Source organism: Phocoena sinus, chromosome 12 (genome assembly GCF_008692025.1).
Source record: "Phocoena sinus isolate mPhoSin1 chromosome 12, mPhoSin1.pri, whole genome shotgun sequence".
NCBI classification, from domain to species: Eukaryota; Metazoa; Chordata; class Mammalia; order Artiodactyla; family Phocoenidae; genus Phocoena; species Phocoena sinus.
This window is the reverse complement of record NC_045774.1, coordinates 846,584-868,303: the sequence shown is the minus strand read 5'-3', so window position 1 is coordinate 868,303 and position 21,720 is coordinate 846,584. Positions and strand designations below refer to the sequence as shown.

The 21,720-nt window shown below is 54.7% G+C and overlaps 1 protein-coding gene across 2 annotated transcripts in view; it reads right to left on the bottom strand.

Moving 5' to 3' along the window:
* The window catches only part of THBS2 (thrombospondin 2), a 28,110-nt gene extending 7,054 nt beyond the window's left edge, over window positions 1-21,056 (bottom strand). The window contains exons 1-16 of one of the 2 annotated variants that reach the window (XM_032651725.1): window positions 20,890-21,056; window positions 18,143-18,217; window positions 16,205-16,761; window positions 14,962-15,046; window positions 12,206-12,402; window positions 10,516-10,656; window positions 9,844-9,940; window positions 8,364-8,528; window positions 7,941-8,117; window positions 7,028-7,201; window positions 6,414-6,541; window positions 6,179-6,331; window positions 5,541-5,759; window positions 3,062-3,169; window positions 2,129-2,288; window positions 530-648 (exon numbers count right to left, since the gene is read on the bottom strand). In XM_032651725.1, the coding sequence (XP_032507616.1) occupies window positions 530-648; window positions 2,129-2,288; window positions 3,062-3,169; window positions 5,541-5,759; window positions 6,179-6,331; window positions 6,414-6,541; window positions 7,028-7,201; window positions 7,941-8,117; window positions 8,364-8,528; window positions 9,844-9,940; window positions 10,516-10,656; window positions 12,206-12,402; window positions 14,962-15,046; window positions 16,205-16,761; window positions 18,143-18,194 (2,532 nt within the window). In that variant the 5' untranslated portion in view covers window positions 18,195-18,217; window positions 20,890-21,056. Of the gene's footprint in view, window positions 1-529; window positions 649-2,128; window positions 2,289-3,061; window positions 3,170-5,540; window positions 5,760-6,178; window positions 6,332-6,413; window positions 6,542-7,027; window positions 7,202-7,940; window positions 8,118-8,363; window positions 8,532-9,843; window positions 9,941-10,515; window positions 10,657-12,205; window positions 12,403-14,961; window positions 15,047-16,204; window positions 16,762-18,142; window positions 18,218-20,889 lie in introns of both variants that reach the window. The other variant, XM_032651724.1, reaches the window with a different exon arrangement.
* Window positions 21,057-21,720: the final 664 nt, after the last annotated feature.

The window sequence follows — 21,720 nt, the reverse complement described above, 5'->3', positions numbered from 1 at the left end:
GTCACCGAGGGCGCGTGGCCTGTACCACCTCACCCCCAACGTGAGCTGTGACCGCAGAGAGGAAACGGCCTCTCTCCCTCCTAACCCACCTCCCTGCGGGGATTCACTTTCTTTAAGGAAGACTGGAAAGAATGAGCTGCAACAGAATCAAGTCCTTTCTGACAACATCTGCTGCAACACGTTCTAGGAACTACATCCGTATGTGATGTTCTCACCGTGTCTTCCAAAGGCAAATCTGGAAAAGCAGCCAGTTCCTATGTTTGCGTCAGGGAAATACGGAGATAATTAGATGAAGACTCTCCTTTCAGACAGTGGGACAAAGGCACCCACTCATCTGGCCAGTGGCCACGGAGATACGAGTCACGCTCAGACCTGAGTTCAATGCTTTCAATTACAGTGATCGAAAAGCCTGTGCTGTCGCGTCCTGACGGGTGGATGGAAAGCTGCAAAGCCGCGCACGTTCTGTGACTGAGGAGCTCCTCCGCCCCCGCTGCTCTTAGCCACACCCGATCAATCGCCGGTCAATTACCTGGTCTGGGTTGTGCACCAGGGGGCAGTTGTCGCAGTGATCGCCCACGCCGTCCCCGTCGGTGTCCCTCTGGTCAGTGTTGTAGACGTAGGGACAGTTGTCTCGCTCATTGAAGACATCTGTAGGATTCAGGGGGAAGACAGAAGCATACGGAGTTTAGAGAAGGCACGTTGCTTCTCCTATTGCAGTAAGCAACGTACGGCCAAACTTTTGTTTAATAAAAAAATGATCTAAGAAATCATAAGACGTAAAGATTATTAGATTTATGGCAGACTTCCCATTAAACTTAAAATTCCCTTAGTCTGAAGCAGAACCAACTCTTGGAGGTTTCTGGATGACAATGCACATGGAGGGCTGATGAGGGAGTCATCACAGCGTAAATATCGGAGTCCTCACGCGGACTGTTTGCCCCAACATCCATTCAGAAAATGGGCATCGCGCTCCTAGGACCTGATCAGCTTCCGGGGCCTCACTGCCTCATCTGTTCCCTACGTCAGCGGGAAAATAACAATGGCAGAGACTGACAGGGGGGTTAGCTATAGTGCCTTATACCCAGAAATCTGAAAATAGATAATGAATTTCATCAACTTTGGGGTTATGAAAACTGAGTTAACAGTAATCAGGCTCGAAGGGCAAAGCAAAACCTCACAAATCAGTGAGTCAGCAGGAAAGCTTGAGCCAGGCTAGGCGGCTGTCTTATCCTGGCAGATGGGGAGGTCCTGGCAGATGGGGGGAGGCAGGGGGCGAGGCAGTGAGAAAGGACCCCGAGATATGCAGGGGGTCAGACCTCACAGACGGAGGATCAGAGGAGATGCCCGGCTGCTGGAAAGCCGTAGAAAGCGGCACGGCCGGACGCTGTCTTGGCGCCGGTGGAAGCTGGTCAGTGTGATGCCAAGTTACACCAAGAAAATAGCCAGAAGACAAACGCAGGTGGGGGTGGGAGGGCAGAGTCAGAGGGAGTGGGTGTGAGTCTGTCCGAGCTGCTTCCTGAGTGTCAGACACCCAGGGCAAGGCTGTGCCGTGAGGTGTGGAGCTCGTGCCCGCGGCACTGGCATCTAGGGTTAAATAGCCGGGTGGTGTCGCATGTTTCTGAAGTCCGGGGATACCTGGAACCCCTCGGGGAGGCTTTGCAATGAATGATTCAATGAATGGCTAGAAATACAGCATGGAGGGAAATAGGAGGGAACAAAGCTGTCCTCAGGCCTTTCTCAGAAGCACGGTTGGGTCAGGCCAGGGTACTGGGTTCCTGGGGCTGTGAACGGACGTGGACCTGGGAGAAGACACCAGGACTAGCCACAAGGACATGGGACAAGAGCTCAGGGCCAGGAAAGGAAGATGCCAAACGCGTAGTTTTCCAAAGGGGGAAACTAGGCCGGCGACCCGAGGCCAGCGTCCTGAGGCTGGCAACCCCTTCCAGGAACCCACAGGGACAAGGGGCCGAATGAGGCTGGGACCCTATGAGCAAAGCGCCATGGATCGTGTTGTCTCATGTCAGTGCACAGGTGAAGCTGGGCGTATGCAGTAACAGAATAAAGCACGGAGCCTGGGACCACCGCCGACCGTGAGCCCTGAAGCCCGTCAGGAGGACGCGGGACTGACCATCCCCATCGATGTCCGCGGAGCAGGCGTCGCCCTCCCCGTTGCTGTCCGTGTCGATCTGCGCCAGGTTGTGCTCGTAGGGGCAGTTGTCACAGCGGTCCCCAACCTCGTCTTTGTCGTAGTCAAACTGCCGTGGGTTGAAGACGAGTTGGCAGTTGTCCTGGAGAGAAAGTGAGGGGAGAATTTGAGAAGTAGGGTGGGGTATTTGTTGAATTGCTTATAAAATGGCTTAGCACTTACAGGCTATGTATTCAAAGTAGATCAAGATGATCAAGGTAGCGATAAAGTATCTTGGCAAAGGTAGCCATTGCTGACACTTTCTTGATATCAAATCATTTGATAATTATTTATGCATCTGTCCCTATGAAAAAGTTTGATGTTTTCTATAGTAAAGGTGATCTAGCACATATTTCATGGTGAGGATAGAAACATAAACGTCAAGGGAATGAACGAATGAATGAGTTAATGGATCAGTGGAAGCCAGACGCAGTAAACCTGTGAATAAGAAGTTAGCCTCTGTCTCTGCTACTGCTGAATTACGGACTAACATGTCAGAGCACTTAACGTTTGCAACACTTCTCTCGGGAAATGGTCACATCTAAATTCTGCCCTAAAGGCAGGGAGTGGCAATATCGCTCATCCCAGGCAGCCCCCGTCGCTGGCACCTGCCCCAGAAGCAGGGGGGATAAGTCCCTTTCATGCAACTAAAGGTAAACTAAACCACTGAAAGCACTTCTGGCAGAGCACCCCAGGCGGCTCCATGCTCGGGCTGCCTCGTGTGCTTGTGCAAAGGACAGACGTCCCTTGTCGGTGACTTTCCGTTACTAGCCCAGGAGCGCTAAACCCGGCAGTTCACAGGGACCCCTGGGTGCAGACCACTGTGCTCCCCCACTCCTCAACCGGAGGGCAGGTGCCCAGGTGGTGCGGACCCACCTTCTCATCGCTGACGCCGTCGTTGTCATCGTCATCGTCACAGGCGTCCCCGATGCCGTCCTTGTCAAAGTCTTCTTGCCCAGAGTTAGGCAGGAGGGGGCAGTTGTCCTGCAAGCAGAGGAAGCAGGCTAGTTACAAAAACATTCCCAAGAGCCCGCTTCTTTCAGATGAGATGATGAGGGCAGAGCTGGCGACATCACGCCAGGCGCCTGTCCTCGGGGGAGCGGGACGGAGACGCCGCGGCCCCGCGTTTCCCCTCAGGTGCTGCTGTAGGACCGACATCACCACCGCCAGTGAGCTGAGGCAAAAGAAGCCTGTGTCCTGAGCTCGGGACTCCTGTATGCAGCTGAATGACTGCAGGAACCAGGAGAGGATGAAAATACAGGACAGGGCGGAGCCTCCCGTCCCACTGCTTCCCACAAATTCCAAGCATCCATCCAAAAGCCAAGGTCATAAACCTTCAACCCTCACTAGTCAACAGGTGGCCTAGAGTCTCTGTTCAGGAACTGAGGCCCAGCTCCCCAAACCATCTCCCCGATTCAGCTCTGCCCAAGAAGTGGAGAATTCCCATAACGGGGGAAAAAAGTCATTTTGTTTCAGTCCAATGATATAAGGACTCAAACCCAAGCTGTACAGACACTGCAGCCTGAGGAAGCTGGAAACACCAGGAGAGGGTCCACGTGAAGGTGTTTCGATGCCATTAACACAGGTGTCCCAGAAGCCCCAGGGGTTCAAGGGGGTCAGGGGTCTCATCAGAAGCACAGCCCAGGGCCATGTCTGGAGCCAAGCTTCAACTCCAGCCCGTGAAGGAGGAGAGCATATTCCTGTGGTGTGGACACAGGTCCTGACGGAGGGATTCAGCACCTTTGCAGGGATGAGTAAGGGAACCTCTCAGACGGGGTGAGGGGCCTTCCCATGAACTGTCTTACTTTTGCATCTGTTTGTTCCCATAAGTTATATTTAATGCAAATATAATGTGCAAAGTTTGATGTGCTACCTTTTTAGTTATTAAATTCCTGTCTGAAGTTCCACAAAAATGAAAAAAAAAAAGGGTGTCCTTAGCCTCGTGGACACCTTCCATTGTTCCTGCTACGGTACCAGGGCATCCTGGGTCCCTAGTGGAAATCTCCATCAATAATCGCATCCAATAAGCACCCACTTCCTGCGGGGATTTCCGAGCTTGACACCTGACCTTGTTAGGTCAGGGAATGTGGTCAGGGAGATACAGTGAAGGCTGCAAACTTTGTCTCTGTTATTTCAAAGCAGATTCACTTTTTGTTTCAGTCAACATCTGCCATCTTTAATCAAGAGGGCGAAAGATAAAATTTAAAACTCTCTTTACTCAAGATTCACAAGAACAAATAAGTATTAACTAGATTAATATATTTACATTTGCAAGTAATGTCTTTTGTGAGTTTGTAGTATTTATATTTCTGAAGCTTCTAAGGTATAAAACGTCACTGAAACGTTTTGGTACACCTTGTTTAGTGGTCTGAATGGTGGTCCCCTAGATATATGCCATGTCTTAACCTCTAGAACCTGTAAATGTTACCTTATATAGCAAAAGAGTGGCTATCACCTTACATGGTAAAGTTAATATCACCTTATATGCAAAAGATGCGCTTGATATGAGGGTCTTGAAAGGACGAGTTTACCCTGGAGTATCCAGATGGGCCCTAAATACAACCACGCGTGTCCTTATAAGGGCGTCAGGGGGAGTTTGAGACAGATGCATAGAGGAGCAGGCAGAAGCAGAGGTTGGGGCGGTGTGTCCACAAGCCACGGACACCTGGAGGGCCCAGAAGCTGGGAGAGGCTGGAAGGACCCTCCTCTGGGGGCTCCAGGGGAGCCCAGCCCTGCCACACCTTGACCTCAGACTCCTGGCTCCGGACGTGAGAAGATGCAGTCCTGCTTTTAAAGCCACCAGGTTTGTGGTCATTGGCTGCAGTGGCCCCAGGAAAGGACTCCACCCCGTTACAGGCCCTAAGGAAGCCCCACTCACCCGGGGGCCCTAACCGCTTCCTGTGTGCAGCACATGGGGGTCTTTGCAAAGAAAATTGTGTGCTAGGCTCTGTGTGACCACAGCCCGGCCCACCTGCAGACCTCAGGCCCCCATAGCCTTGGAGGAGGGTGGGGCCTGTTTACATAGCCCCACCCCCAATGATTTCAAGCCTCTTTGTATTCAGTTAACAAACATGTACTAGGCTCCGCGTCCTCTCCCAGCTCCCAACAATCAGCTGCTTTTCCAGAGTGGTCCTGGAGTTTGCAGAAACCCACTAGGCAGGCGCCTTGGAGGGGCTAGTGGGTGGGCAGTGACACCCCAGCTCCCGTCAGCTTCGGGGGTGGGGACCACGCAGAGTGCAGGGCCCACACGGAGCCTCTGACTGTTCGGACCCGTAGAGGCACCTCCAGGGGCACAGCTACCCCGAGCTGGAACCGCTGGGGCCTGAGGGAGGTGGAGCCCCTGCCACACCCTCACCTTGATGCAGTGGTAGGTGGCGTTGGTGGCGCAGACCAGGTTCTTGTTGGGCCAGCCATCCAGGTCTGAGTCCTCCCCGCAGATGAGCCCGTCGCCCGCGTAGCCCGTCTGGCACGCGCACTTGTACATGGGGTCGCTGAAGTGGCCCAGGTAGATGCACTCCGCGTGCCTGTGACAGTTGTGGCTCTTGTCCTTGCAGGGGTCCTCAGGCTCGCACAGCTGCGGGAGGGCCGAGCGTGTCAGGACGCGTGCTGACCCTGACCCTGACCCTGACGGGAGGGCCGCGTGCAGGGCGCAGGGCTCCCGGCCACCCACGGGATGCTGAGGAGGGGGCAGCGTCCAGAGACCCGGGGCTCTGCTCCCCTGGAAGGCCCCGAGCAACAGCAAGGTCACGTCAGGCCTCCGGTGGCACCTGGGGTCACGGGGAGACCACGAGTCCCCACCCTGGCCCTCTGGGATGCTGTGTGTGAAAACTCAGCCCTGTGGTCCCCGCGGGTGGGGTCGCGCTGGCCGGCAGAGTGAGAGCGTCTCTCCCCCAGGCCGCCGTCCCCGCTCCTGTCCCGTCCACCCTCCAGTCCCAGCTCCGGCCTGACTGTCCTGCTGTCTCTAACAGGAGCTGGGAAGGCCGAGCAGCTCACCTGCTTCTCCGTCCTGGCCGCCTCCAGGCCGACGCCGAAGGGCTGGCTCCCCTTGTAGCGCGGGGGGCAGGGCAGGCAGTGGAAGCCGGGGTTGGTGTTGACGCAACGGTGCGCCTTGCTGGTCGTGAAGCACACGTCGGTGACCACAGCACACTGCGGGGACCAGCGGGCCAGACGTGAGCCCGCGCTCCCCACCTCCGAGGGACGCTCCGCTGCCTGGGAAGGGGGCACCTACCTCGTCCAGGTCCTCGCAGTGGGTGCCGTTGCCCAGGAAGCCCAGCGGGCAAGAGCCGCAGGACCAGGACCCGTCGGGGAAGCTGCGGCACTCGGCTCCGGGGAAGCAGGGGTTGGACAAGCAGCCGTCTGCACGGAGGAAGCAGAGCAGAGTCAGCAGCCGCCACCAGGTGGCGCCGTAATGAACCCACACACGAGGCCCGGGTGATGCCCTTCACACACTCTGGGGTTCAGCTGTGGAGAAACGGAGTGAGTTAGGAAGATGCTGGGGACAGCCACCCAAAGTCACCACCTCCAAGAGTAAAGCGTCGGAGGTGCAGGGGGTGACGGGGCCCACGTGCTCTGTGACCGCACTACCTACGACGCTCCATTCTGCGCGGCATGCTTTCTGCTTTCATGTAAAAAGGCCAGAGGAACACGAAGCACAGCGTAAAGCTTCACGTGTGTAGAACGGATTTTTCTTCTCTGTATTTTCCAAGCATCTTTATACATTTAATCAGAATTAAAACCCAACGGTGTCTTCAAAGACGCCTGCGACTGGAGCGTCCAGGCCCCACGACAGACGCCCGTCGGCCGAAAGGCCGGAGGCTGCGGGCCCGTCCCGTGCACACCCACCTGCGGGGCAGCTCCTCCTGTTACACATCTGATGCTCCGTGACGTCGCCGACGCAGTCCTTCCCTCCGTGCTGCGGCTCCGGGCTGTTACAGATGCGCGTCCGCTCCCGGATCCCTCCGGCACAGGTGACCGTGCAGGCCGACCATGGGGACCAGGGGCTCCACCGACCGTCGACTGGGGGAGAGAGGACAGAGGGGTCACTCTGGGGGTGCGGCCTGTGCTGGGGGCTCAGGACAAAGAGCCTGGGATGAGGCCACGCCTCCACACGTGGAGGAAACCTGGTAGGAAAGTCCTCTCGGGGCCGTATGGTCAGGGAGGGGTGCAGATCATGACAGTTCACTTGTTTTGTTTTGTCTCTGGGAAGGGGAATCACACAGTCTTCTGTGCTCAGAACCTGGGACCACTGACCGGGGGCCGCTGGCTATGGGTCCACCCCTGCCACGGGCAAGAGGTGCTCACGTCTGAAAAGCTGTGCGGAGCTGAGTTTCATTTGAAAAGGCTGTCACTCGTCATCAGTACAGATAACTCAGTAGGGAGAAGAATCACAGCACAGCCTTTTCTGGCTGAAGACCCTGCCCAAGTCCCAGAGCAGGCCTGGTGCGGGGAGCGCGTGTCCTCCCAAACCCAGGCCCCAGATGCCCCAGATGCAGGGGGGGCCGCCTCCTGAGACCCCCTCCTGTGCCTGCTGTCACTTCCCCCTCGGTCCCGGCCTATTTCCGCTCCATCGTGGATTAACTGGAGCTTGTTCAGGGGAGGTCAGGGCTGAGCGCCGCAATGGGCGTCCACCCCAAGGCCCCGCTTCCAGAAACCAGCCGACCGAGAGGATCCCGGTGCCTTGACCTCGCGGGGCCGCGCTGGGCCTGTGTCCTGCTAGAGGCCGGCCCCGAGCCCGGGCCCGCCCGTGTCCACTTACCCGGGCAGGGCGGGCCCTGGCAGGTCTTGGTCTCGCGGCCGCTGCCCTTGCAGCTCCGCCCGCCCATCTGTGGCACTGGCGAGTTGCAGAGCCGGATGCGGGTGACATTGCCGACCCCACAGGTCACGGAACAGGAGGACCACGGCGACCAGTGACTCCAGCCACCATCCTGCCGGACTAGCGCATGGAGGGAACAAGGACATCGGAGGCTCAGGGCGCCCAGTGAGAGGCGGGGCTGACCTGTCCCGGGAGTCTGCCCGTCAACCAGGCAGGAGTGGGGAGCCCAGCTGGGGAAGAGTAGGGTGTGTGGGCCAGGTGGAGCTCCTCCCAGCAAGGGCAGCAACAGGGTGTCTCTGGACCCCCAAGACCCCAGGGGCTGGGCCCTGTCCCCCACCCCGGGCCGGCCCGGCCTCTGACACTCACTGCGGTGGTCGCACTTGCCCAGGCTGCACGACCGCGTCTGGATGGATGGCCCCAGGCAGGTGTTACTGGTGACGTCGCAGGACCGCCCCCTCTGCTGGGTGCCAGGCCCGCAGGTGGCAGAGCACTCCGTCCACTCCGCCCACGGGGACCAGCCGTCCTCGCCGTCTGCTGGGGGGAGCACCACTGGCCATCAGACCTCCCCGGGGACTGCCCCACACAGCAGAGCCCAGCCCTGGGCTCCAAGCTGGATGCCCCAGGTGGGTGCTGGCAGTGGGCAGACAGCAGGGCCGCCCCACGTCTGTCCCAGGGTCGGAGCGCAGGGGCCGCCCTCCCAGGAAAGGGGAAGCAGGGGGATGCACAAGGAGCTTGGCCAGAAACCCAGTGTCTACTGTCAGGAAAGGGGTCTGTGGATGCTTCTAACGGCCTCACGAAGGAGAGCGCTGAACCCTGTCTGCACGAGGTTTCGCTGGAGTTGCTAAGATGTGAGTTATTTCCACCTGAACCTCCATGTGCTGATTTATATATGGTGATGAAACTTCAATTTTTGGTTGAAATTACAGGACACTGAATTTCATTCCAAATACTTTAAATTGGAGCAAGTGAAATAAAAAGGCAATTTCTTGCCAAGAAATTCTTCACAGGAAATTATCAATCTCTGAATAACAGAAAAGTTGTACCTTAATGCAAGAGATCGTTCTGGTAAATAGTAAATGCTATGATTCAACGTCTCAGAAGCAGCAAGAGAAGAATTTGAGGAGACCCTCCCTGGCTTTTACTCAGCAACATGAAACGGCTCCCTCTGGGCAAAATGGACCCTGAGGCTCCCGCCGTCACACCGTTACTCTCTGTAGCGTGTCCGATTTGGTCTGTTCAGCACCTAATATACGCCAGGCACTTTTGTACACACTGTGCTGTGTAGTTTCATCCTAAAGCTAACCCCGTGTCGTGGGGACGCTCATTCTGTATTTTACAGATGAAGAATCTGAAACCTGGAAAAGCCACGTTTTGCTCAGATTCATGGAGGGGCAGAGCCTGTGCTCATGCCTGTGGGCTCCCCGAACACGGAAGCTGCCCAGCCCCGCCCGGGTCACCAGACTCAAGGACCCCCAGACCAGGATGAGGGCCAGACAGTGAAAGACAAACAGGACACGCAGAGCAGCAACCGATTCAGTCGAGGCTGCCGGTGACACCACGAGGAAGGGGGCGGGGAGCCGGTGTGAAGGAGGCTCAGATGCTCCAGGGTCAGCTGGGGAGGGTGACGGGGGACTCGAAACAGAGGCGGGGGCTGTGGCTTTGGACCAGCACAGGAGGGAAGGCTGAGGAGGACCAGGGCCACTGCGACCCCGGAGTCACGAGCACCTGGGCGCTTCAGGAGGACCTCGGAGCCCTGGCCCCTGCGAGACTGTCCGACACAGACCCGCACAGTCCCACAGCTGGGGCCGCTGGGGCCGAGGCCGCCGCCCGCCCGCCGGGCACTCACCGTGGAAGCAGGAGGGACAGCACTCGCCGTCCACAAACGACGGGTCGGCGCACGTGGCGGGAGGGCAGCTGATCTGGTGGCAAACGGTTTTAAATTTCTACAAGGAAAAGAGGCATTTATGTCACTCATTTAGGAACATGAACACTGACCCAGGGCTGGACTGGAAGGGTCGGCAGGAAGGCTGGAGGTCTCTGCCCACAGACCCCGCCGGTTACAGGGACGCGAGAGCATCTCTCGCCGTGCGCACGCTCCTTTCTCCGTCCGCGGAGCCGTGGGCACAGGGCCTTCCGCGCGCTGCGGGCGGGGGGACACACAAGGTCGCAGCGGCGTCTGGTGTCCAGGCCCCCAGCAGTGGAGACCAGGTGGCAGGACATAAGGAATCTAAGCGTCAGGTCGTGTCGTGGGCAGTGACCCCATCCCCAGCGGCTTATGCCAAACCCGAGACGCTCGCAGGACCGAGTGGCCTCAAACACAAAGATGCGGGGGACCGGCGGCCAGCCATCGGGTGACACTGGCTGCACCCTCCCCGGCTCTCTGGGCGCAGAACCACGGGGCCACTCGGGCCTCATTGGAGGTGGCCCCCTTCCCCACGCCCCACGTGCGGCGCGGGGAGCAGAGAGCGGGAAGCCTCCAGCCCGGGGCTGCCACCAGGAGACCATGTGCCCGTCTCACCTTGCAGGTGCACTTGGTGCAGCTGTCCACCACCCAGGTTTCATTCTCCGCAAAGAACCTGCCATCCTGCAAGCAGGCGGACATGTTCCTGGTCTTGGGGGGTCCTCCAATGAGCTCCCAGAGAAACCGGTTGTCATTTGACTGGAAAGTGGAGGGAAGGAGGTCAGCACAGCCACAGCAGGCTCTGCAGCCATCGCACGCGGGCGGATGCGGGACGTGCAGTCGTGAAGGAGCCTCAGGCTGGACCAAGGGGGACGGGGTCCCTCCCACCACCCGCAGCTGAAAACTAAGGTTCAATTCTTGAATTCACCCATTCTTCCAAGTGTGACAGACACAGCTCTGATAGCACAACGGCAAAGGCAAACAGACATAAGCCCTGCTGTCATGGGGGTTACAGACTGCAGGAAACAATGCAAAGTTTAAAAGAAAATCAACTAAGTGAAAGTTACACCATTTGTCCCCTGAGCACGTGTGTTGTCACCTCCCTCCTAGGCACCCTGCTCCCACTAACATCTCTGATCTGGGGATAATGGGCACTTTGAGAATCACCCAAAAGATATGCGCCCCCCTCTGGCGCAAAATGGACAGAAACACACCATCCGGACGTTTTTGTGTGATTCAGGGAGCTGGCGAATTTCCTTAATCCCTAACTCCAATGTAGGTAAACTTCTCCCGAAGCTCTTTTCAGCTGAAAGCGAGACGCGTCAGGGGCAAAGGCTCCCCCGCTCCTGTCTCGGCCTCCCTTCTGCAGCCCCTCCCCCACCGGGACCCTCCGGACGCCACCGGCACCAGCAGGGCTGAGGCTCTGTGTCCTGAAGCAGCCAGTTAGAGGTCACACGCCACGTGCAGCTCGTGGGAAGGTCCTCCACGTTTACGAAGATCCCCACCCAGCAGGGTCCCCGCCTGCGGGTGTCCCTGGTCTCAGCGCCCCCAGCCCTGGAGGCTCCCTGAAGTGGCGAGCGCTGGGCGGGGAGGGTGCTCTCCCCCGCCCCCCCCCCACTCCTGCCCCCACCCAGCACGTGGTAGAACATCCCAGAAGCCACACTCGTCGTGGGTACTGCCCAGCCAGCACCCTAGCTGGAGCAGAAGTGCCCCATCCAGGGCCCTTGGGTGGAGCAGAGCCTCAGGGGCCTGGGGACCCCTCCCCTCTGGTATTCTTTCCCTCGGAGCCGCCCCGGGGCACAAGCTTCCTTCAGCTGAGCTCAGCCTGAGGTCTACATCGGCGGGAGGATGGGCCATCGGAGGCTGCTTACTGCCAGCAACCTGCTCTGAGCCCTAAGGCACGCTTGCTAAGACTTGAGGCACGTGTTCTGCCCCTTGACGAGCTGCGGAGAGGAAACCAATCTGCCTGTGATGACCTCGAGCCTTCAGGGACGGGCTCCGCTCTGAATGCCATTCTTTAGATGAATGCACCTCCCTCGTATGCAGGCTTTCTGTTTCCTGGGAGACGAACCCCCAGGGTTGAAGGACTGAGAGGAAAGCTCGTGGCCCGTGAGCACATTTTCCATAAGCATCCCTCTCCCACCCTCCAGCCACACACACGTCCGGGACCATCAGCCTGGTCGTCCAGGGAGCCGGGTGGTTACTCCTGGTAGCAGTGGCTAGTCGGGGGTAGTGGTGGAGAGAGTGCTGGTTAACGGTGGATAGTCGAGGTTACTCGTGGTTAGAGGAGGGTCCCCGGGGCACCCACCACTTTGCGCAGGTTCTCGTGGAGCTGGTTCACGATGACGTGCAGCCCCGACAGCTCCCGGATCAAGCTGCCCAGCTCCTCGCAGGAGTGCTCGCACACCTCCGGGCCCTTGGCCTCGCTCCGGCCCACGTGCTCCATGGAGACTGGGGGGCTCAGGTGCAGCGTCTCCGTGTTCTCGCTGATGGCGTTGGCTTCGGCTGTGGGGAAGACACGGAACGGTGAGCCCGCTGGCCTCTGGCCACAGCCTGGCCGGGCCCGCGGGGCGCTATCCAGAGCACTTGAGCTACACGGGCGCCCAAGAACCCGAGAGCTGGCGGAGGTGTTTCCCGTTACGGCCCTGCTTGTACCAGAGTGAGCTGCTTACCTCGCAGCACCGTGGGGACTGAGCCCCAGACACCACCCATGAGCAGAGCGAGCGGTCAGCTCAGGGATGGAGAGATGCAAAAAGCCAGAGACCTACAGCTGCATCATGCATCGTGCTCCAATTCTTTAGAGGCAACGATTTCCTGTTTTTCTTGTTTTTATATAAATACTTATATAATTTATTATCTAAGATAAGTTCCTTCTTTTTGTCCCCCACCCTAAACCTGTTTCCAGCCCCATATTCTCCATGAATTCCAACAACTCCTTTCACTCCTCATTTATCCCCTTTTTCCATCCCAAACGCCTTTTCATTTGGCTACTGCATGAAGGCAAATTCAGTTCTTTTCTTGCTAAATGAGTCATTTCATCATTTCCCTGCTGGCCTCACGAGACCCCCAGAAAGGCAGAATCCCAACCATGGGCTCAGAGTTCACTACCCCAGAAATAGTACAAGCGCCTGGAAGTCCCTGAACGTGGGACACACACACGGCTATGCCACTAGTTACAAAAGTGATCTGGGCAAGTGCCGAGACGGGTGTCGCCCTCGGGGGAGCCTGGCCAGCTGGGATGTGGCCGGCAAGCCAGCCCCAGCGTCCTCTTTGCAGCGATGCTCAACTGTCTCGTCCGATACATTCCGTTACTGAGTTACGACCTGTCAACGTCATAATTCTGTCAGACGGTCTACGATCGAGTTTTGTTATTTGTTTGTAAATCCTTGTTGCAACTCACACTGATACCTCAGACTCACCAGACCTAAAACCATATATAACCATACAGACATAAGCATATTAATCGCTACATGTATGTAGAAGAATAAAAACACGGCAATAATAAAAGTGCCTGGAAGTCCCACGACCGTCTCATGGAAGATGGGCAGAGCCCTTCCTCAGGATAGGACACCCCCCATTCGTGGCATGCAGGGCAGGGACCGGGGTGAGGGCCACGTCCACTCTCCCCCCCATCGAGGGTCAAGTGCCCCCTTTCCTTTTCTCTGTCACAGAGACGTGCCCACCCCACCGGGTGACCGCTTCCAAGGAGGCTAAGCTCTTATCTAGAGACAAGCAAGTCTCCCTCTATCAGGGCCCCCAGGACCATCTTCTCTTTCTCTGTGTCCTGTGGGATGTCAGTTAGTACTGTCTTAGCCTTTTTAGAACTTTTGCTTTTTTATGACCTCAGCTCCCCGCAAAAAATGTCTATGACCTAATCCGAAGGGGCTGATATTGGCATTTCAGCCGGAGCTGGTGGTTTGGGATGGGATGTGGTCCAGAGCTTCGGAGGCTGTGGTGCTCAGGGAGTTTGGAGCTGAGGGTGTGTGGCAGGAGGCCTTATAAGGTCCTCTCACTGCACAGGCCACCAAAAGTCACAGTTTCATTTCTTTCCTTCCCTGAACTCAACTGGCCGACTGTGGAAAGACACACAGACTGAAAGGTGGACGGCCTCGGATGGAAAGACTCGGATGCTGCCTGCAATGCCAGCGCTCGGGGCTTCAGGCTCGGAATCGTCAAGCCAGCACTCCGGACGCCCAGGGGCAAGGGCTGGGTCACAAAGCTGCAGCTGTGCATTACAGACATCAAGTCCTACGTATCCTTACGCGTGGATCCATCCATACGAGGACGATTTATACTTGCTTACAGTTGACATGAAGAAGCCTTTTCATGGAAGTAAATCGGAAAATGGGATCACGTGGCAGATAAGAGCCTCTTGTGTGGGACTCGGCCTGGGGGCGGGAGGTGCGCTGCTCTGATGCTCACAGGCCACTGCCCCGACAATTAGCGGGCCCTCCTGGCACCTCGCTTCTTTATTTGTAAAGTGAGGAAAGTGGATGTGCCCAGCTCAAGGGGTTTTGAAGATGAAATGACACAATGCATTCCAAAAGCCCCGGCATAGTGACCTTCAAATATCAAATGCTCAAGACAATGTTGACAAATTATGGTTGAATGTAAATTCAAAATGCAATTAACAGACAGCGTGGGATTATCTGTCAATGATGCAAGTGGCGTCCATTTTCATAATAAGGCTGTATCAACAGTTGTGAATAGTATAAAAAACTTCCATAAACCAAATTGGACAAACATCTCTGGTTTATCTTACGAAGTTGATCTTCCCACATCAGTAGACTGGAATAGTTGCATGTATTTAAAATCATGTTAAAATGCCAGGGATTTATTTTTTGGCATGTAAAATGGATTATATTAGATAATTAAAATTATTCATAATTAATCCTTCAAGCGATGTATTGTTTCAGAGGCCAACACATCCCAGCTGACCAGCGAACTCATTCAAGGCCATGGCGGCACATGTTTACTTATGTCCCACCGGCCCCTCCCCACACACCAAAGGAGGAACCCCTCAGAGGTGGGACATGGGGCACCACACGCAGCTCACACGCCTACCTCCCTGGCTTTGCTGACAGCCTTTCTTGCTCAGAAGATCTTCCACAGAGTTTTCGAACACTAAGTAGACGTTCTGCAGCAAACCCTGGAATATGTACAAGGAAAGAAACGGAGACGGATAAACAGCAAACGTTCGAGGCCACATTAAACGATATTTCAAAAATACGGGATGCAACCGTATAGCGGTGAGAACGTTTTCTTCTGTGCTTCTCCCCTCAGCAGGTCTGAAATCTCATTAATGGGTTATCTGTATGTTACTTGGAAGCTTCGTTTGTGGCAAGAGGCAGACAGTGGGGCTGACCCGAGGAGAAGGAAGAGTGTCTTAGAGAAGGGGCGGTGGCCCCCAGAGGGATGGCAAGGGTTGTCTTCTGAACACGCTCAGGGGACAGCGGGGGCCACACTCTCTCCGCAGGGGACTCTGCGGGTGCCTGGTGTTCCCGCACGCGGCCGTGGGTCTCGGGAACGTGTACTGTTCCAACCACAGAACAGACGGTACAGCTATGAGACCAGGCCGTCCTCCCGGTGCCAGTGAGGGGCTCGTCCCAGTGGGGCCAGTCGGCCACGTGGGCCTGGGGGGCTTCCTGACAATGGCCAGAGACCACGACCAGCATCTCTAGGCCTTTACTGAAATAACTGAGTCTAATCATACATTTATTTCCAAAGAATACACACACACCTGGAGGAGAATAGTTACTGACCCTCCACTGCAGGTTCTAAACACCTGCATTCAGAGAGATCGATCCTCTTGTAAAAACTATTATAACTGAGGCGAACATGGAACTATTCCCTCATAGATCAATAGCCCCTTCCTTAGAAAACATAGTTTTTCTCTCCCGTCTTCCTGCCATGTCAGTACTGAACTGGAATCTGGGGCTCTGGGGTTCTAGACACGTTTGCACGGGGCTGCTTCCCCAATCATCAAACGAGTCTTCACTCAGGAAATCGCTGACCATTTGTGCAGCTAAGAAAGGGCACCTATGACGGCGTGCTCTGCTCATTCCTGGTTCAGAAGGCCGTGTGTGCCACGTGTGCACGTAAGAGCGTCTATGAGTGTGTGTGCAAGCATGTGCATACGTGTAGCGTGCGTGCACGTGTACATGACTGCACGTGCCAGTGGGTGTGCATTGTGCACGTGGAGCCTGTGTGGTAGGCGCACGTGTGTCTGCTTCTCCAAGGCCGCACCCGACCCCTGCACCAGGCAGCGCGCTAAGCGGGGCCCTCGGCTGCGGCCCGCACAACCTACCCGGAAGTGGCTCTCTCGGGCGGGGCCCTTGGCCACGTACATCCTGCTCTTCTCCGTCTTCAGCTGCTCGTAAAAGGGCTCGTCCAGCGTGAAGCTGTCCGTCAGGTCGCAGCCCACGTAGAGGCTGTAGGTCTCTCCGGTCACCTGCACAGTGATGTTCTTCCACTGGGAATCAGCCAGGCCCACGTCCTCCAGGGAGATGACGTGCTGGGTGCCGTCCACCCAGTACGTGAGGTCCAGGGTGTCGGCGGGGCCGTTGGACACGATCTCGAACTGCCTGTGTGTGGCGCCTGGGCCCTCCAGCGCCAGCAGGGTGCCCCTGGACTTGCGGTCCTGCTTCAGGCTGGCCGTCAGGAAAAAGCCCTCGTTCCGCCGCATGGCCTCGGCGATCCGACCCAGGTGCTCCGCGCTCACCGGAGGGATGTAGTCAAAGCGCACGAAGCGGTAGGCGGGCACGCTGGGGTCCGGGCCCCGGAACTGCTTGGCCCCGATGGTCTTGCGGTTGATGCTGCTGATTCTGAAGAGGTCAAAGGCGGTGTCCTCGTCCTGGTCGCCGGCTGCCCGGGGGGCAGAGCAAGGGGGTCACGGGGAGCAGTAGGCACAGGCACCCTCGTCTCGGGGCCCCAAGTCCCCCGCTTCCTCGCCTGGGTGCTCGGGCTTTATTCCTCGAAAACCACCGCTACCTCCCCCCTCAGACATCTGCTTCCACAGGACCGGCTCCGCCCTTGACCAGTCAGGGGCGCTCTGCTCAGACCAGCTGACCCTTTGCCCAGCAAGCCTTCCTCGGGGACGGATGCAGCGTTTGGGTCATGCTCGGTCCCACCTGCTCCCGGACCAGGACCCTGGCCACCTGCTCTTTCCTGCTCTTCCACCCAGAGCTGAAGCTCGAAGGCGACCTTCTTTCTAGCCTCTGATTGCCCAGAAAGGCATCCCGCAGGGAAGTGCACCTCCAGTCTTGCCACTGGCGCGTCATTAGAAAGCAGTTACATTTCTTGTCGCTTTCTTAGATCAGCTGACTTGAGCTTGTCACATGGGCATCCCTTATTTTGTAGAAAGACGTGCTCCCACTCAGGGCTCACCCTGAGGGGGAGCATCTGAGAGATGATGAGCCGTAAGGCCACAAATGAATGGTTTTAAGTCACCGTCTAAACTACTGGAAAGAGTTGTTGTCAGACCTCCCCAAATCCTGACACTTTAAGTCATTCACAATAATTTTCTGAACAGAAAGTTTAAACAGAGAAAAACTTTTCATCTAATACTTGGCAAATTAAAGCACTATAGTACACAGTGTTGCTGATAGAAGTGTCATTTTACTACCTGCAATAGAGCTATTTGCCCATATACCAAAAATCCTTAAAGTAATTAAAACCTTTGACTCAGCAATGTTACTCTGGGAAGCTATCCTAAATATATAATCACAAACTCTAGGATATATGTATTCACAGCAGTATTCCATGAGGCATCATTTATACTAGTGTAGATGGGATGTGTAAAGTAAACGGGAATTGACCTAAAAATACTGGGGGTTACCTTCTAATGGAACATTATGCAGTCATTAAAAAGCATGTTGTAAGAAAAGAAACACACGGAAAAATATTTTTGACACATTTTTAAGAGCAGGAAAAAAAGCGGGAAGGAAATAAGTTATAAAACACCAAAAAGTTTAGTATGCTGTAAATATCACATACGAAAAAAGGCAAAAAGTGCCCCAGCCAAAGACTGCATCTCCAGGTCAGACGGTATCTTTCTCTACCACCTGGATTTTCCAAAAATAAATGATTTCCTGGTGTATGGACTCAAAAGTAATTGGGGCTTTATCTTAAACTAAGTTAAGAAGGTTCCATCCAGGCCTCCACTTTGTCCAGCCCTCCTCCCACAGGTGAGGCTTTTGCTCTGGGAGCCCAGGTCACTGGGCGGGGCGGGAGGGTCCACACTCACCCCGAGCACCGTACCAGGGCCATAAGGCTAGCAGCAGCAGCGGCCACAGCATCCTGCCTCTGCCGAGCTGAACCCCTGCAAATAAATCAGACCCGTTACTTCTGAATACATAACCTCAACGTCTAGTGTAGATTGGAATTTTTACTCACATGACCCTTTAAAAAGAATTGGTATAGGAAAATCAGAACTGCCCACATGGATGTGTGGGCAGTTCAAGCTAGATAGGAAACGTGCTTTTCCAATGGATTCTTCTAACTGTAGCTGGTATTCACTGGTCTAGCACTTGCTGACAAGCACCATGCTAATGGCGTCCTAAGTATTCGTATTATTTAACCCTCATAATGACCTAGGAGGCAGCAGCTATTATTATCATCTCCATTTTACTGACGGGTAAGTGGAGTCCAGAGAAGTTAAGTGCTTGCCCAGAGCAATGACGCTACTGAAAGGTGTAGCCAGGATGCAAACCCAGGAAGTTTGAATTCAGAAAAATGTCAGCTTGGGGAAAATAACCTATGAAGACATTTTGTGTAAATAGCCAAGAAAAAAGTCGCACGTGACTTAATTAAGTAGAATAAATATTAACTGCATATGAGTTAGAAGTAAACTTAGTTTGGTGGATCATAATTACAAAAATAGCCTTCTACTTAGGAATCATTTTTACTTTGCTCTTCTATTTTCCTGAGGCCTGTTTTTCCATTCTTGAGGATTCTCAGTTGGCAGGCTCAGCAGACACTGGCCTAGAAGTCAGAGACTGGCCAGGAGCCCATCCACCGTTAACCCCTGCTCAGCCTCCTGGTCTCCCCGCCGAGCAGCGCACGGTCCCAACGCCCCTCCAGCGATACACTGCGTCCCGCTGAGGCGAAGCCAAGCTGAGACCCTCACCCCTCCCTGTTTAGGGCTTCAAATATCCTGAGCTTCTCAGTGATGAAGAAATCCAAGGAGTCCCCTCTACAGAAGGATTTGGAAACCTAGAACTACCCATTCCCCCCAAGATGGGGACCATCCCCTGGGGAAGCGGGGTCCATGCAGGACCCTCAGGTTTCCCCCTGGGATCCAGACACTTGCTTTCAGTCTGTCCACAGCAAGTCCAGAATCTCGCTGAGCTCCACCTGCACGTCGAGGAGCCAGCTGTGTGCCCAGGCAAGCCCCCGCCGGGCCAGGCTCAGAGCTGCCTTGTCAGGCACCCTCTGTGCCACCTGGGGAAACTTACTTACCCTCTCTGGTCTCAAGTCTCCTCTTCTGTAGAATGAAGAATGGGCATTTAAATTTTCTACTCATGGGGTTATTGTGAGAAATAAATCAAGCAAGTTAGTGTCTGTAAAGGCTTATGTAGCCCAGCAAGCACAGGGCGCATGGCTGTTCATTGGAATGTGCTGTCCCATGACCACCCAGTGCAGTAGGAGTGAGGGTGTTGATAGGACTCCAGAGGGCTGAGTTACACGAGTGAAGCCTCCTAAGGGACTTCGACTAGCACTTGGCACTCAGTGAACACTACCCAAGTGTCTCAGAGTAAACGGTGGGCAGGCATGTCTGCAAAGCTCAGGTCTCTTCCCCATTCAGCCACATGTGCACCTCTGTCCCCTGCAGACAGCAGTGACCACTGCCTCTGGCAAAGACAAGCTCCATCCAAAATGTAAATTTCCAAATTCTGGAGGCTCAGCTTCCTATCAAGGGAGTACACTGAACTCTGTTGCTAACAAAATCAAATCCTCTGATTCTAAAGCAGAAGTATCAGCCCTCTGCCATCTGTCCCATCTTATCTCAGGGGATCGCGACAGCAGAAAAGAACGCAGCAGGGTCGGAGTCACGGGTATGGCTGGCACAGCCTTATCAAGTCCTGTGTTCTTAGAAGGCAACACGTATGATATCCTACGACACACGCCATAGGGACGGGGACACACGCTCCCATATCCTACGCCTCACTTCACACATTTAGTGCTTGTTTAAGGTCATATTTTTTTCCAAAGGAAAGGTTTCCAAAGCCTTCTGCAACAGAATACCATTAGAACTTGTAAAGATCTTTTAAAATTCTTTTTATATCAACAATCAAAGCAAACATAACTTCACTGAGAAACACCTCCTTCCCTCGGTCGAGAGTGCCGTGATTTCCCCAAAGGAGCCCAACTCGGATTTACAGAAGTAACGCTATTTCCCCTCTACCTTTTCATCTGCAAATTATTCCCCAGACTTTCAAGAACAGCTGGAGTCCACGGGCAGTCAGAACACTCTGCACAGGCTCACTAAATACTATTCATTAAGACCGTTCAAAAGCACTTGTCAGCCGTGAAAAATGTTTAGAATTTGTCTCTATAACCTCTCCGCTTGTTTTTCACGTGCTCAGGAACAATTTTTTCTAGTTTCTTTCTCATGGCCGCACCTTGATAATAAACTTTATGTGGAAATGTCTGATTCAGTAGCTGAAAACAGAAGCATCTGCCCAAGTTTCCAGGCAGGTACATTCACGAAAGTAACAAGAGTCCTCAGGTGGTGAGAAAGCCCAGGAAGGTCACGGCATTATCCCTGCAAATAAAGTGCTGAAAATGAGTCTACTCGCCTCAGTTCTCCAACTGGGCGGCACAAATACAAGGTGAAGACGTGTCTGCTGTTGAGGTACTAATAGGCATGCCCCCTCCTTACTTTAAACCTCTTCTGCACTTTCTCCTTCTCCCCTCTTAGAATCAGAAAGAGCCTTTTCTGAAAATTAAACTACAATGAAATGCTTTGGTAAATTTAAAAAAAGCTCTTACCTGGTATGTGGAAAACCTGCAGGGATGACTCCTCTCAGAGTTGGGAATGGGGTCCAGGAGGTATGAGGGTCAGGGAGGAGACCCAGCCCCACTCAGCAGAGGAGCTGGGCTCAGAGCTCGGTACCCGCCGGGCAGCAGGCGCTCCTTATATGCGCTGGGTCCTGTGTGGGGCTGTCAGTCAGACACACGCGGAAGCAAGCTGAACTCACTCCTTCGGAGAAATGACATAATTCCTCCTCTGATCTCGCATTTGCTGGAGTACCGGGCACCGGTCTGGTCCAGCCTCCCCCCAACCCCGGAGCCCCACCCCTGCTCCGACCCGCAGCTGGGAGACCACAGAGGAGAAGCCAGATGAGTGAGGGGAAGACTGACTTTCCCTGTCTTCTCTCAGGAAATAAAATGCTATAAATAAAACCAGCAAGATTGGCTGGAACTCCCCTTTTTGCTTAGGAGAAAGAATGCAAGCTGTAGGCTTCAGATCTGGTTCACATTACCCAAAGTGAGAATGGTCTTTCTAAACCAAATAAGTAACAATCAATAAAACGCAAAAGGGTAAGTGGGTGGAAATGATCAGTCCACCTACTGATGAAATTATACGGGCCAATTCAGTTATCATGTGCGGAAAGTACGATATTTAATCTAAAAGGAAGTCAACACATCACCTAGATGACAGAGAAACAGGATGGGGAATTATTTTCATCCAAATTCTACTTCATGAGCTCAGCCCGGACCCCATAGGATGGCCTCTCCCTGGGGACGCCCAGTGTGCGGCCAAGTACCTCTGGCACAGACTTTCCCAGCGGCATGAACAAGCCGTAGTCACCTTCCACA